Source organism: Crocodylus siamensis, chromosome 7 (genome assembly GCF_052110815.1).
Source record: "Crocodylus siamensis isolate JL-2025a chromosome 7, ASM5211081v1, whole genome shotgun sequence".
NCBI classification, from domain to species: domain Eukaryota; kingdom Metazoa; phylum Chordata; order Crocodylia; family Crocodylidae; genus Crocodylus; species Crocodylus siamensis.
In genome coordinates this window covers 18,832,044-18,849,060 of record NC_143401.1, presented here as the reverse complement: position 1 = coordinate 18,849,060, position 17,017 = coordinate 18,832,044, and the positions used below count along the sequence as shown (strand labels likewise).

Genomic DNA, 17,017 nt, shown 5'->3' with positions numbered 1-17,017 from the left:
TTCCTCCACTCACTCTGTTGCTGTGGTCACTGACTTTGATGATGGGTTCATTCTTTCTGAGGTCCCACACGACAGCCTTTCCACTGGGATAAGCAGAGGACAGGATGTGCTGTACCTGCCGATTCCAAGCCACCACACTAATGTCTTCTTGAGGCTGTCAAGACAGGAAAGGCCAAAAGTTCATTATACTCCTGTAGCAAACATTAATATCTAGACCCCATCAAGGGCTTAGCCAACAGCATGCCATTATTCCATTGTGTTCCCAAAGAATCTATAGCTTCTCCTTCTCAAACACTGATTTGCTAATCAGATAGGGCAAGAAATAACATTTTTGGTAGGGAACGCTGCAGAAAAATACAATTCCAGATGAGACCATTCCCTAGAAAGATCCCTTGCAATCTGGGCAAGCCTGCACTGGCTACATGTGTCATTAACCATTAACTCCACTGTGAAGTGACAGAACTGGAAGGGGTGAATGGATCAGCAGCCTGGGATATACCAAGATTAGGTTGCAGACTACAGAGAAGCCCCTGACCTCTGGGAGAGAACACAAATGGAAAGATGACCACGTGCAGCATTTCAGGAGTTCAGTCAGATGGAAGACGTTGATGAATTTAAGACAAATACCCCTTTCCAAACTATCACACAGGAGACTGACAGGAAATCTAGCCCGAGAGATATTTAGCCATCTTTTAAGTGAGCAAACAGTTACCATTCTTCCAGTAAAAACTGCTTGTGCTACTCTCAAAGAGGGACTCTCATATAAATCTGCCTCAAAGGTGTGCTTCCCTTTTAAAGGAAAGAGATACCAGCCAAGAGGAAGACAAATCCTAATAATGGCTCATCAGCTGTGTTGTGGCTGTTATGTTAATTAAAGCCCTTGTACCACCACCAGACCATGTGATATGTGGTCATCTGAAATACTTCAAATCCACAAAGTCCAAAGTCTCCATAAAAAAGTTTCTTTCAATCCTGCAGAGTATAGTCTTACAGCTTACCCACTACCAGCTCCCATATGCAACAGTTTCAACCATAAGAAAGACTAACCGTTTGGTTTAGATCCATTTCTGAACTCACTATGGTTGAGCCCACTGAACAGATCCCAAAAAGTTAACAGAATGAAACCACCACCCTCTCTATCACTAGTCGTGTCCATCCATGGCCCTGATGTTTGTAGTGCTGAAGAGACACTGCCTCTAGAGAAGCCCTTTACCTGTGACTTAGTCCCTGGAGTCATAGGCACGCTGAAGTTATTCAAGTCCCAGATGTAAATTTCAGAATCATTGGCTCCAGAGGCCAGGAGGTTACTCTGTAGGAAAATCAAAACTATCATCATCTGCTCTACTCACAGCATCCACAGAGAAAGAGGCTTAACTTTATTAAAACTAGTTGCTACCAAAGAAAACAAAACAACTTTAAGAGACGTGCTGCAAGAAATTATCTACTGTAAATGCATCAGTGCAAGGAACACATTCATGCTGAGGGAGGGAGAAAACAGACCCAAAGCACATCCCAGAAATTGGGTTTAGGGAAGATTACAATCATTTTACATCTCTCTACTGCCCCTCTCAAAATGCTTAGCCAGTTTAAACAGACAGGCAGATAAAGAGTCCAGAAGCAGGGACCTCTGAGACACAGTCACCTTTTGGGTAGGAAAGGACAATTGTTTAATTGTGAATCATGACCACAAGTGACAGTTAAAAATGAAATCTGTATTCCACTGACTCTGTGGGGGAACATTGTAAGCAGAAAAGGATTAACCTTGTTATAACGGAGTCCAAACTCATGTCCCTACCTAATCCTTCTTTCTTCGTCTAGGATGATAGTAAGGCATTATGTCTCTATTCGGCCTAATAAACAGTGCATTAACAACATATATACAATTTAATCTGACTGGCAAACCTGCCCAGGGCTACAAGCCTACAGACCCTGCCTAGAGGGAACTACAGCTCTGCCTCCAAGAGCCAAAAATATTCCAAGCCATTACTGGTCTTCTTAGGAAGATGTAGACTCTTCATAAGGCTGCAGTAGCCCTGGCTGTGGCTTTGTGAGACCTAATAATCTGAGTGCTAGAGTCTTCTTACAACACTTCATTGCAATAGCAATTAGAGACATCAGCCCAGGTCTACTGGGCTGATACAGAGCCTGGCCCACTGTGCCAGGCTCTGTACCAATATATAAGAAGAGATCCATCTGCCTGAAAGAACTAACAATCTAAGTAAGCAAGACAAAGGGAGTGTCATTAATCCTGTTTTATATATCGGGGCAGACAGATGAAAAAAGACTTGCTAAAGATCACAGCAGGAATCAGTGGCAGAGCCATAAACTACTCCTGAGTTCTAGTCCAATAGCTGAGTTCAGATCTCCTGAGTTCTAGTCCAATAGCTTAACCTATTCCTCCTCTATGCAGTCTATAGCTTGTCCGTTCAAGAATCCTTCTAAACATCTAATCCCTCTGAATCCCTCTAAACATAGAAGATAGCGCTGTTGGCAATATACCTGGAAAGGGTTGAAGTCAAGAGCTCGAACAGGCCCCGTATGCTTCTCTGTTTGTCCAATCACAGGCTCTTTCCCTGAAGTCAGGATCTGTGAAGCACTGTACATTGTTAATACTCCATTGTCTCCTCCGCCTATAATCACCCCAGAGGAACTGGAGGTCCCATTTCCAAAGCTGCCCCAGATCAGCTTATGAAACCTAAAATGAGAGAGAAAGAAAATAAGTTAGAGTAAACTCAGGGGAAAGCCAGAACACCTAGTCAGTCAGCAAACTCTACCTTGCAAGCAGAGGCCTTTCCTACAAATCCCAGCACTAGAAAATAGCTTTCATATCTCATGGCTTCAAATGTACCAAGAAGTCATCTATTCCTCTGCATTTTAAAGGGCCACTCTTTCTTTTTCAGAAGGCAATGGTTCCTCCTCCATGCAAAAGAAGAAACAAACCTTCCAAAAGCTTTGCAGGAAAAGAAATTCACAAGTCAGCCAAGGCAGCGCTGTTTTATGCAGGTGTTTTACAGTGATGGAAACAGGACATGGTAGCAGTGTAGATGTGCTCTGCTGATTTGCTGGGGGGGATGGGATGGAAATCAGTGGATAATATCCTCCAGCCAGTCATGTATAAGCAGTCACATTAGACACACTCCATTCCCTTTGGCCTTGAAATGAATGAAGGGGAACTTGTACCAGTGGGATATATCATAGTTTCAAACTAGGATAAGTTGCACCAAGGTAAGCCCCTCTTTATACTGGTGCATCCCATCTATACTGAACAACTGCATGGATGTGGCTACATGTTTTCAAATATCCCCAGTATCGACAAACCTTAGGACCTTGCTGCCTATTAAAAATGTGTCTGATGGGTTAGTTTACCCATAGCACCTTCACACACGATTTCACTTCATCCCACAGCTTTCTTTATTTCATATCCTCAAACTACTCTATGTGATACATACCAATGCTCCTCCAATATGAACCCCTTGGAGTCCCCTCAGACTTTCCCAGCAGTCACTCTGGATGCACCAGTTCCTCATCAGAGCACAGCTGCCAAACTCTACCCACTCAGCCACACTGTGTATTGCTCAGATATTAGAGGAGGGGTACTGGATTCCTTCCAGGCCCTGACATGCAATGAGCTTACACACTGTAAATTTGATTACCCCTCTCTCACCATGCATAGAATTACTCAGCCCCTTCTCAAATCCAGTTCCTGTACTGGCATATCAGCAGGAAGCACTAATACCTGTTAGAAGTAGTAAGGACTCCTCTGCGTTTCAGGTCAAGGGAAGGATCCCTGAAATCAACCTCAAAGATCTCCAGAGTGGCATTTGTACTAAAAGAAGCATCCAGCTGCTGGGCAGACGTTCCTAGCAAAGGTACAAGAAGTGATACAGATGAGAGATCTTTCTGTGGGCCCACAATATAAGAACCATCCAGGGTGAATTGGTGTTGGGTCTGTTGGTATATGTACGTTATGGAACGTTTGTGTAGAAGATACCAAGTTTGATCAGCTGCTATATGCATATACTGTGCAGGGATTTTAAGGCATTTTTGGTTTGTTTGTTTGGGGGGAGGGAGTTGCCTCTTCCCCAAGCTACGCCTAATTAAATAGAGGGGCTGCACCCAGCTACAGAAGCCTAAAAAAAGCCAGTGGCCAGTGAGTGGCAGCTGATAGGACATTTTGAGGAAGAATTTGGCGTGGTATTTTAGTGGGCGTTTTCTTTTTTTCTATGACAGTGCCTTCTCCTCGCCCCACCCAGGTTTTTTCTTAAAAACGTAAATGCAAAGTACAGAAGATAGAAGATGCAACATCCACAGAAACATTTTCAAACTTGACAGGGAAAATGAGAATGACAGGACATGGAAACTGGATTGTATGCATCATCTATGGATGGGTTCCTAACATCAGCTATGCATCAGGCAATCCAGGAAGTTTTTGGAGAGTACTGCGGACAAATTCCTGGTGCAATTGCTGAAGCAGCTAACTAGGAACCTTGTTCTTCTTGACCTGATGCTAACAAACAGGGAAGAATTAGTGGAGAATGTAGTAGCAGATGGCAACTTGGGCAGCACTGACCATGAGATGACAGAGTTCAGGATCCTGAGGAAAGGAAGGATGGAGAGCAGCAGAGTGAGGATCCTGGACTTCAGAAACACAGACTTCAACTCAGGGAACTCATGGGCAGGATCCCTAGGGAAGCCAGTCTGAGCGGGAAAGGAGTCCAGGAGAGCTGGCTATACTTCAAAGAAGCCTTATTGAGAGTGCAGGAACAAAACATCCTGATGTGCAGAAAGACTAGCAAGTATGGCAGAAGACCAGCTTGGCTTAGCAGGGAAGTCTTCAGTAAACTAAAATCACAAAAAGGAAGCTTATAAGTGGAACCTTGGACAAATAACAAGGGAAGAGTATGCATTCCTCAGGCATTCAGGGATGAAGTCAGGAAGGCCAAAGCACACTTGGAGTTGCAGCCAGCAAGTAATATAAAGGGTAACAAGAAGGGTTTCTACAAGTATGTTGGTAGCAAAAGGAGGCTCAGGGAAAGTGAGAGTCCCTTACTGAATGGGGGAGGCAACCTAGTGACAGAGTATGCAGAAAAGGCTGAAATGCTCAATGACTTTTTTGCCTCAGTCTTCACAGACAAGGCCAGCTCCCAGACTACTGCAATGGGCAGCACAATTTGGGGAGGAGGTGAGCAGCCCACAGTGGTGAAAGGACAGGTTAGGCACTGTTTAGAAAAGCTAGACATGTACAACCCCATGGGGCCAGATGCAACGCATCCGAGGGTGCTGAAGGAGTTGGCTGATGTGATTGCAGAGCCACTGGCTATCATCTTTGAAAACTCATGGTGATCAGGAGAGGTTCTGGATGACTGGAAAAGGGCAAACAGAACCTATATTTAAGAAAGGGAAGAAGGAGGATCCAGGGAACTACAGACTAGTCAGCCTCACCTCAGTCCCTAGAAAAATCAGGGAGCAGATCCTCAAGGAATCCATTTCTAAGCACTTGGAGGATAAATAGGTGATTAGGAACAGTCAGCATGGATTCACCAGGGGCAAGTCATGCCTGACCTATCTGACTGCCTTCTGTGATGAGGTGACTGGCTTTGTGGATGTGGGGAGACTGGTGGATGTGGTGTACCTTGACTTTAGAAAGGCTTCTGATACAGTCTCCCACAGCATTCTTGCAGACAAGCTAAGAAACTATGGGCTGGATGAACGGACTGTAAGATGGATAGAAAACTGGCTGAAGCATTGGGCTCAGAAAAGTAGTAATCAATAGCTTGATGTCTAGTTGGCAGCTGGTATCAAATGGAGTGCCCCAGGAGCCAGTCCTGAGGCCAGTTTTATTCAATGTCTTCATCAACAACCTAGAAGATGGCGGACTGCACCCTCAGCAAGTCTGCAGATGACACTAAGCTGGGGGAAGTAGTAGACACGCTGGAGAGTAGGGCTAGGATTTGGAGTGACTTAGACAATTTGGAGGATTGGGCCAAAAGAAATCTCATGAGGTTCAACAAGGGTAAGTGCAAAGTCCTGCACTTAAGATGAACAATCCCATGCACGAGTACAGGCTGGGGGCTGCTTAGCTGCACAGCAGCTCTGAAGAAAAGGACCTGGGGGTCACAGTGGTCAATAAACTGAATATGAGCCAGCAGTGTGCCCTTGTTGCCAAGAAGGCTAATGGCATAGTGGGCTGCATTGGCAGGTATGTTGCTAGTAGGTCAAGGGCAGTGATTATTCCCCTCTATTCAGCACTGGTGAGGCCATATCTGGAGTACTGTGTTCAGTTTTGGGCCCCCCACTAACAAATTAGAGAGAGTCCAGCGGAAGGCAACAAAAATGGTGAGGGGGCTGGGCACATGACTTATGAGGAGAGGTTGAGGGAACTGCACTTATTTAGTCTAGAGAAGAGGAGACTGAGATGGGACTTAATAGCAGTATTTAACCACCTGAAGAGGGGTTAGAAAGAGGATGGAGCTGGACTGTTCTCAGTGGTGGCAGATGATAGAACAAGGAGCAATGGTCTCAAGTTGCAGCAAGGAAAGTTTAGATTAACATCAGGAAGAATTTTCTCACTAGGAGAGTAGTAAAACACTGGAACAGGTTACCCAGAGAGGTGGCAGACTCTCCTTCCTTGAAGGTTTTTAAGACCTGGCTAGACAAAGCTTTGGCTGGGATGATCTAGTTGGAGATGGTCCTGCTTTGAGCAAGGGGATGGACAAGATGACCTCCTGAGGTCCCTTCCAACCCTAACTTCCTATGATTCTATGATATACAACAAGTACTGTTTGATGGTGTTCATGGAAGAGAAGACTGAAGGTTTGAAAATGCAGCCAAAGACAATGATGGAATTCACACCGGATATTGAACATGTGATAGAAACAAGGAGAGGCGAGGCCATGTAAACAAATGACTAGTCTGTGACACCTACTGAAAAAGATAAGCTAATAGCGGACCTTCGGGGAAGTAGCAGAACCCATGGAGTCAGAAGTACAAGAACAAGGCAAAGGAACTAACCAACCAGGAGTGAAATAGAATCAAAGAATCAATTTACTATGTAGATAAATGAAAAGGAAAAAAAAGGCAAGATCTGACAATGGGATGGAAGAGAAGAGCAGCTAATCCAAAAAAGAAGGGAAAAGTAAACGAAGTTAACACGTGATCTTAGCTCAGGAAGATGACAGGAAGGACCAAAGGAAAGCAAAAGACAAGATCTACAGACAGAACGAGCTGAAGGGAAAAGACATTTATGTAACTGGGGATTAATTTTAAAAAAGACAAAACAGCTACAAAGGCTAACCCAGAAACCAGAAAGGTGCACTGTCTAGCAAAAACAAAGATTTGCCACAAAGACCCAAGGTTGAAGAGGATTTTGACAGGAGTAGACAAGAATCTATTAATTGTTCTTCCTGTGGGAATGAACAGTATGACCATATGCTTATTAACAAGGATAAAAGACAATTATGCTAAGATGAAGATGTTTAAAGATGTAGAAGCTCAGGTTATCCTCTATAGGATTCTTCTTGTCCTAGGAGAAGATGAGACAAGAAAAACTGAGGGACAGCTCAAGGACTGGTGCCATCCAAAAAGTTTTGGGACAGACAATCTCTGGGAGATATTTCCAGACATAAGACATTTCTCCACTTGGCCAAGGGAGGAAATATACTTGTGTTATTATCAAAGTTAAACTGACTCAGGAGAAAATACTGGGAGAAAACTATATAATCTCCCTACCACAAACAAACATCCAACAGAAAAGCAATCAGGTAAATGAGGAGGTGGCAACATCACTGATACTGGATGGTAAAACATATTCCACCTGGAAACTTGGTAACGTTAGAAGGAAACAACTAAAATGTTTGCATATCAGTGCAAGGAGTCTGGGTAACAAAATGGAAGACTCAGAACTCCTCCAGTGGAACATGAAACTGGACATAATAGGAATACCAGAAGCACAGCACAATAGCAGCTATAATTGGAATACAGATACTGAAGGGTATAAACTCTTTAGGAAAGATTAAAATAAAATTTAAAGGCAGAGAGATAGCACTGTCAATTAATGAAGTGGTAGACTAGAAGGAAATACAAAGCACTAGCATGGATGAAACAGGGTCTAGTTGGGTTAAACTCACTCTAGGAAGGCATAATGCAAAGTGTAAAGGGATTGGTGTTGGGGATTTGTTAAACTGCCAGGTTTAGACTTGAAAGACAGTAAGTTTTCAGGAGAAGATAATAAAGTGGAAATTGTGTAATTATGGGTGACTTCAATTTCCCTGATATAAATTGGATAACAAATGCTTTCAATAAAAGTAGGGAACAGACATTTTTAAAAATCAACTGGTAGATTTATCAATTCTGTACCAATGAGAAAACATTTAAATAACAAAACAAAGCACAGATGTGAATACTTTTTATAAACTTGTCTGTGAGATGACTTTTAGGGAAGGAGAAGAGCTTTTCAGGTTAGAAAACAATACTAACATGTGATCAGATGACTGCAAACTGGTTATGAACTAATTTATAAATCTTCTAATTTCCAATTTAACTATCAGAAAAGTGAAGTTTCAGAATGGTTTTTCAAAAAGTAGTCAGGGAAAAGTACCTAAGTTACTTTAAGACTGAACTCAATACATTTACAGAAGGGATAGTATGACCGCAATAGAGAATTGCTGGTTCAACAATCAGCATGTACGATAAGTGGATTCATGTGTTTTTAATCTTTTGTTGGGGTATAGAGGTAATGCTCAGTGTGGAAGGTGCCTGGCAATCCTTCAGAGTTTTTGCTAGTTGCCTGTAGGGATCAGGAAGGATGGCTTTCCCCCTTATGAATACTTCATTGGCTTCTGAGTTTTTTTGCCTTCATGTGAAGCATTGGCCATTGGCTGAGGATTTTAGTTAGGGCCTATGGGTGCTCCTACTAGCGAACAGGATCCTAATGAAGAGAGTCTTGCTCTTCAGCTCAGGGTTAAAGCAGCTGCCAAATTCGGGTTCAGGAAGGAATTTTTTCCTCGGTTTAGTCTGATAAGGACTTGGGAGATTTTTTTCCTTCCTCTATAGCATGGATCATGTCCTCTTCCTAATGTCCTCTGAGCAAATACTAACCAATTACTTTCCTGTCACCGCAGTGGCCAGGCATTTGCAGTTATTCTCGTCTCTCCTGCTTTTACCTGTGCCGTGTTGTAGAGTATTCTTGGTGTTTCTGCTTTAGTGCCTTGTAGTTATGGTGTGGAATGGATAATGTTAAAGAATCTTTGGACAAAGTGTAGCTTACTAATGCAAGGGACAGGACTTAATGGCATAAGATATCCTTTCTTAAAGTCCTAAGGCTTTTGCACTGCTTGCACCATTTTTCCATAAAACCTGCTGGAAATTTGAATGCGTATTACATGTGAGGAAATATGGTAACAGCAGTTTCTGTCACTTAAGCTTTGTCCAAGTGAAAGCAAAAGTAAAGCCTGAACACAATCAACAGGGAGCAGGGTTGCCAGCTGTCCACAAATTTAAAGACAGTCAGTAAAAATTCAGGTAAAAAATGCCTGTGCCTAAAGTCCATAAAAAAAATTAAGCCATTGCTAAAAAAACTAATTGGAGCTGACTGAAGAAAGATCACTGGCTGGAAAGAAGCTGGGTGCACTGTGGATGGACAAAAAGAGAATGGTAAGCCTTTTCTCAGGGCTTTGTAGATACTCCCCCTGCTCCAGCTATGTGCTGCCGAGTCTCATTGGCTGCCTATAATACTGCTGGGTCACAGAAAAGTTTATTTAGGGCTCTGTGCCAGGATTGGGGGAGCAGGGCCATCAGGGTAAGGCTGCTTGGGGGGGAGGGGGGTGCGGGGCGGGGTCATGGTGCAAGGCAAGAAAACCTGGGGAGGGGGCACAGAGGGATACAGCATAAAGTAAAACCACTGCTGTAGTCAAACCAGGTTGCCAACCTGAGGGAAAAAAAAATATTGCAACTTTTTTTACTTTTTTTATTTTGGTTGGTGTTAAACCCCTACATTTGAACCCAGTCCTTCCAAGTGGGGCATGACAACATGGCAAAGCCTGACAGAAGAGTTAGATTTACATTATATAAAGCATAGATCAGTAAACTTGTCAGTGAAAAAGTCTGGTTATCAGTAAAAAACACGTTCTTGGGTTGGGAACCCTGACAAGAAGCAGAACATGAGCAGGCTTGGCTCTCTGATTACTGCTACTCAGCTGCTTACTATAAGGAAAGATCTTTTTTTCATTCTTCTTTTCAAAAGCATGCATCTTACTCTGGGGCATGTTGCATCTGAGAAAATATGATACATTTCTTTTCCATTTGAACATACAGAAATCCCCATTGTTCCTTTCAGAAATAATTCCAGCTTCTCCCATTAGGGCCCTATCTACATTAATGATACAGCCATATCGGGGAACTAGTTCCAATATGTGCTGCAGCTTTGGTCAGGCCTCCTAGAGTACGGGTGGGCAATTATTTCTGTTGGAGAGCCACTTAATGAGTTTTGGTGAGCTGGTAAGGGCTACACACAAAAAAATTATAGATAAGACAAAAATCATATGCTAAAAATAAAATATCTACAATAAACTTTTAATTTTATTTCAAAAATAAATTTTGTCCTGGTTTATGTTTTTTTTAATAGTGTATATACTGTAATTACATAATAGCTCAAAACACAGTCTTTTCCCCAGGGGAATCAAAGCCAGCCAGCAGGATACTTGGCTAAGGTTGGACACCCCTACCCCCAGCAGAGCCTTGTCAATGCCCAACCACCCCCAAATCACAAGGGAGTTCCTGCTTCAGCCTGCATCCTAACATATGTCTCGAGCCACCTGCACCTCAAACCCATCTGCCCCCACTCCTTCCCATCCACACTTGCCCCACAAAGTCTTGGAAAGCCCAGCAGTCCCCTCAAACCTGCCCCAGCTCCCTGCCAGGTCCATGCAGGCTGCACCCACCTGCAGCCTGGTGGGGGTTCTCCTTCCCCCAGGAGGAGTCCCAGCCCAGTGGCATTGGAGGCAGCCTCACCTGGGCAGACAGGACAGGAGTCACACTGGCTGCAGCCGGGAGGTAGCAGGTGGCTGGACTGGCTCATAACACTACATGAGGCAAGGTGGAAGGTGGGGCAAGGGCTTTACCTACCAGAAGGCACCAGGAAAGCTCTGCCACCCCCAAGCTCAGGTGCAGAGCACTTGCCTCCCAGTCCTAACCCCGGGGTAGCTCCTGCCAGCTCTGATCTGCAGACAGGTGGGATGCCACTGCCACAAATGGAAGTGCTGGGGTCTGAGCATGCCTTCCCAAGTGCCTGCCACACAGAGCCAGGCAGGCAGGGCTGCTTCCACCCAGTGTACCCTGCAGTGCCAGCAGCAGCTGGAGCCACTGCCCATGCCACCTGCCCATGGACCAGACAGTACCCATTGGTGGGCTGAATATGGCCGTATTTTGCCCACCCCTGTCCTAGAGCTATTCTATAGCTGACAGTCCTAACAGCAGCTTCTGAAACATTAATGAATCAAGAAGAGTGAGTTGTTTACATGGTGGCAGCTCAGAGTCATCAGAAGATAGGGCTGAAAGGGACCTTAAGAGGCCATCTAGTTCAACCCCCTGCTCAGAGCAAGATCATCCCTTTCTAAACCACCCCAACCATGCGTTGGTCTAACCTACTTTTAAACAGTTCCAGTAATGAAGATTCCATAGTCTTCCTAGATAATCTGCCCAAGCGATTAATTACAATTTTAGGTAGAAAGCTCTTTCAAATATCTACCCAAATTTCCCTTGTTGTAATTTAAACTCATTACCTGTCCCTATGGGCATGGAGAACAACTGATTGCTGTCCTCTTTGTAACAACCCTTTTGCGCTTGAAGTGGTTATCGAATACTCCCTTCAATCATCTCTTTTCTGAACTAAATAATCCTAATTTTTCTTCCTTGTTACCATATTTCCAGTTCCAAAAAAGAGGACACTTGTCACGCGTGTGCAGGGGGACGAGCAGGGGCAGGGAAGGTTATATGATTGTGAGGGGTAGTGATAGGATGGTGCCCTGGCCCTGCCCATTCAATTACTCCTCACACCCAAGCCACAGATCCCCAGCCCTGCTGCAGCCCCTCACGCCTGCCCCAGGGACTCCTAGCCCTGCCAGTGCCCCTCATTCCCAACCTGTAGTACCCTGATTCCCTGGGTCATGCTGGTGCTCCTTGCTCTCAACCTGCACCCTACCCCATCCCTGCTGGTGCCCCTCACTCCTGCCCTGCACTCTGGACCCACAGTCCCCTGCCCCTCACTTCCAAGCCACAGCCCCCTGCTCCCTCCACCTCTGGACTGCCCCACCCCTGCAACCTTTTTTCAGACAGTGGGCTGCTGCCTACAATCCAGCCCCTCCACAAGTTGCAGTCCCACACCCCATGTTGACCAGATGCTGCTGTAAGAGGAATAGATAGAAAAGGACAGGTGGCTAGGATCATGGGAGTGCCTTGTATGCTGAGGCAGAGAAACTACATTGAACTTGGTAGGTGCCAGGACACTGGGGACATCTCTGCCCCAGGGTGGCCAGGCATTCTGGGGGGCAACCCAGGTGCCTGGGCAGCTTCTCCCAGTGCCAGCAGTTACCTGCTCCCCTTGCACAGCTGAGCTGAGCAAAATCCCAGACATTTGATTAGATTTAAAAAACCCACCCAGACGTAAATCAAAGGATCAAAAAAAGAGGACATGACTGGGAAAACCTGCACGTATGCTAACCCTACAATAAACGATACTAAAAATATGATTAATATTTACTAATGTGATTTTTCCATACAAGCAACTGACAGTTGCCACAGAAATGATATTCCAGTGTGAATGAGGGGAAGTGCTCCAGAGACACTGTCTACTAAGGAGTAATCCAAGTTATGAAAATCAGGCAGTTCCTAGAGGGGGCTGAAACCAGGATCCTTGCTCCAATTAATAATTTGGCCTTGCTATAAGAATACAATTAAGAACTAGTTCATAACCCAAATTGGAACCACGTTTATAATGAAGTGATAACTGAACTTTAGTCACTTTCCCCGACATGGTCAGTAGGCCTGTATGAAGCAGCAAGTAATCGCTCTGAATTCAGATTCAGCCAATTCGGAGGGACAGCAATTTGATTCAGTGATTAGAATCACTGTCCTGATTCAATTCGGCCAATTTGGATTCGGAGATTCAGCCATAGACTATAATGGGGAATCGCTAAAATACCTCTAACCTTTGTCATTTTTTTGCAGATTCAGATGAAAACAGCAGGGACGGTAGCCTCTTCTGAGGGCATGAAGCTCTTTGAACCAGAATTGAAAGGAATGCTGATAACACAGAGTTAAAAGAAACTAGTGCGAGCATGCAAGTGGGAAACCCCTAAAAGCCAGTACGCATGTCCAAACATGCCCCACACATGGCCAGCACATAATCTGAGTGAGGTCATTTGAATTGGCAAAGCACGCATGCCCAGTCATGCACTAGGCATTATATAATCTGACTAGAACTTTCCAAAAAGAGAACCGTGTGATTGGCTACCTGGAGAGTATTTAAGCCAGCGAGTTTCTGCCCAAAGCGGAGACCAGCTCTTGCAGAAACCTGGTTCGCATGAGCCCAGAGCCACCTCACAAGCTGGCCACTTGTGATCATCTCCCAGCATACCCCATCCTCGCACACGTTTCAACTAACTCGTTCGTCTCCGTCTCTGTTATCATTACCAATCATCTTCGTTTTATCGGTTGTCGTTGTAACCAAGCTTGACCTGTGCTACACTACTGTTACCTGGTGGCATAAGTAAAGAGAAATAAAAAGTTTTTTTGCAACCGTACGAGTATTGACCGCCTGCCTCCTCGCCGCTAGCCCCCACCTGCTCGATTGTGTCGGCCCAGACCATGACTTGGTCACCACAGAAGCCTGCCAAGTTCCAAGGAGGTAGGTGCAGGGGTTTCTGTGAAAATGTACCTCAAACTGTTGAAAGCAAAACTCGTATCACTTGTGCATGTTAAAGCAGAGCAGGATGAATGCAGCCCTTTATGTGGGCTTGAGGCCTGCCAGGTTTCAGGCAGAGTGGCACAGGGGTTTCTGTGAAAGGGCACCTCAAGGTTCTGAAAGCAAGTAAAAAAAAATCAAATAGATGTGGAGTGAGGAGGATGGCACTCACTCCATTTGCACGTGGAGCTTGGGGAACACCAGCAGCAGGAGGTTCACCTTCAGGAACACCAGCTGCTCCAGCAAACCAGGATCCAAGCAGGCACGGTGGTATGTCACAACATCCCCAGCAATGCTGAACATCCTCTCACTTGGAACACTGGTCAGTGGACAGGTCAGGTGTCCCCGGGCAACTGTGGCCAGATCCTGCCACACCTGCCTGCAGGCTACCCAACAGGCCAAGGGGTCGCAGTGCAGCAGCTCCACGCCCTTGGCGAGATAGGTAGCCACCGAGGAGTCCATGCTACCTGCCTGATGGTGGGATCTAGTGCCTCTGGATTCCAACATTGTGGGCCAAGGGCATGGCTTCATCGGCAGCAGCTTTGGTGCAGGAGATTGACTCGTGGTTGGAGTGCTGGCACAGGAAGTGGGCACCCCCTCTTCCACATTCTCCCGCCTCTGACCTTCTGTCTCCTTGATTCTGTTAACCAGAACCTCTGTCCAGTAGTGATCGAGGGTTTTGCTGCTGCAGATGATCCCTTCACCCTCGGGTCACACACGCCTGCCAGCACGTGGACCATACCGAACCAGTCATTTTTTGATGCCCTCCTTCAGCTACGTCACCAGTGCCTGCACCTCTAGTAAAAGCAGCTTCCCCAGCCAGGAACATCGATCCCCTGGAACTTCTCCATTTGGTTCTCAAACTCCTTCACTACAGGGATCACCTAGCTAAGGAGGGCATCACCAATGCTGAGGCTCTTGGTGGCCTTTAGGAACAGCTTGAGGACCACCAAAATCTGGGAGATGCTATCCTACTCAACTCTGTCAAGGGAGCTCCTGATCCCAATCTCCCCAAGCAAGGCCATCTCATGGATGGCCTTTTGTTGCTCCACCAGACTCTCAATCATCAGGTATGTGGAGTTACACCAAGTCTCCACATCCTGCATGATTTTGTGCTGCAGGATGCTCAGCTCTGCTTGTTTGCCCCACAGCATCTTGGCCCCCTTGATGCTCCGGTGGAAGAAGCCTGCCACCTTCCTGCATTTCGAAATGAGCTGGCAGGTAGTGACAGTGCTGTCAACAGGAGCCCTGTCCACCTCAAAGGCATCTCTACCTACGAGGTGGAACTTTTGTGCCACACAGTGGATGCCAACAAAGTTGGCATCACGCACTGCCTTGACCATACTGGCCCTGTGGTTGGTGACCATGAACTCATGGGTGAGCTCGCCCTGCGCAACAAGCCACCCCTGCACCATGCAGTTCATGGCCACTATGATCTCCCTTGCCATGTGGGACTCATCCATCACCTCCACTTGAAGGACAGCCCACCGACACCTTGACTGATAGCACCAGTGCCCTGCGAGGGAGCCGTAGGCATGATCTCCACCCCAGCTGCTCCAGATGTCCGAGCTAAAGTGCAGGGCTATCTGAGGACCTGCCTTGTGCAGCTCCTCCCTCAAGTACTCCCTAAATGCCTCAGACAGGCGGGGCATCACTGTCCTGCTAAATGGTGGTGCATGCGGGCACTTGCTACGATAGGGCCATGAGCGCCGTGAGCCACCTGAACCCTAGGCACTCAACAAAGGAGAAGGGCTGGCCATCCAGAGCAAGCATCTCCCCAATGCTCTGCGTGACTTAGCTTATCTTCAGAACATGCCCCTCCTTGTCTCCACCTTTCCCCCACTGGTCCAGGGTGGCCTACCTCTGCTTCTTGTGGACGGGGGCTTTGGAGTGAGAGGAAGATTTATTTTTGGGCATGTTCCCACTAGTGCCAGGCTGAAGAGGAACAAGGACAAGGGGGTGCTTCCTCCTGAGATGCAGCAACATCGCCATGGTGGCAAAGTGTTTCATCTGCTTGCCCCAGCTGATCTGCATTTGACAGTGCTGGTAGGTAGCATACCTGGGATCATCTGCCACCTCAGAATGATCCGACACTATACTATGCACTCACTTCTGCGTTGCAGGTGGGGATCCTGTCTTATTCCCCTCCTCACCAGGCAGAGGCACAACAACAGGAAGAGCTGATCCACCCGCCCCCACAACCTCCTCCACAGTGCCTTTTAGAGGAGACTTACCTGTAGGGGAACTTTGAGGGGGGGGTGGAGCACAAACTCAGATTCCCCCTTCTTCCCCAGAATTTCTTTTGCTATGGTCCTCAACTCCTACGCTTCCAGATCCACCTCCTCCTCTGGCACTGGAAGGCTCATGCTGGGAACTGCAATAGGGGTGGAGAATGCCATGCTGCTGCTGGTTAGTGGTGTTAGCACTGCTATCACCTCCTTGCTTCCACTAGCAGCAGAAAACTCACTGCTGCCAGGAAAGAGGGTGCATCTATGTTTGGGGCAGGTGCATCTTGCAGCTCTCCCTCTGCCCCCTCTCCCTCCCATGCCAGGTGACTGAGCACGTGCCTTTCCAGTATGCTTCATAATGTTTGGTGTGCTGCAAAGTGTGTGTGTGTGCGTGCGCAAGTTATTTTTGTGGGGAGAAAGAATCAAGACAGACTAACAAGAACAAATAAGAGGATTTTTGGGGAAGAGTAAGTTGAAAGGAATGGACAGGGATAACAATAGCTATTGTAGGCAAGGGTGAATAGGAAAGGATTGGATACGATTTACAAGAGAGACTAGCTAGCAAGCCAGAGCCTTTCAGATGTTGCTGCTCCAAGAGAGACAGCTCACAAAAGGCACAGATCACTTCAGACACAGTTTTATACATTGTTTCTACATCCCTCCCCCAGAGCACTGTGATTGGAAGGGAACTCAGAGAAAGATCAGAGTCACCAGCCAACTACAGATATCAATATCAAAGCAGTCTTTTCCCCTCTCTCAGCCTCTTTCATATATCAAACATCACCCCATCCCCCTCCCTCGTCTCAGTTTCTGTTTGCTGCAAGCCTTCCGA

General features: G+C 46.1%; 1 protein-coding gene across 5 annotated transcripts in view; it reads right to left on the bottom strand.

Annotated features, from left to right (window-relative positions):
- The window catches only part of SEC31B (SEC31 homolog B, COPII component), a 64,834-nt gene that overhangs the window by 39,738 nt on the left and 8,079 nt on the right, over positions 1-17,017 (bottom strand). For 4 of the 5 annotated variants that reach the window (XM_090058818.1, XM_090058813.1, XM_090058817.1 and 1 more), the window contains exons 3-6: positions 3,737-3,860; positions 2,500-2,695; positions 1,214-1,309; positions 14-154 (exon numbers count right to left, since the gene is read on the bottom strand). In XM_090058818.1, coding sequence (XP_089914944.1) covers positions 14-154; positions 1,214-1,309; positions 2,500-2,695; positions 3,737-3,860 — 557 coding nt within the window. The remainder of the gene's footprint in view (positions 1-13; positions 155-1,213; positions 1,310-2,499; positions 2,696-3,736; positions 3,861-17,017) is intronic. The other variant, XM_090058819.1, reaches the window with a different exon arrangement.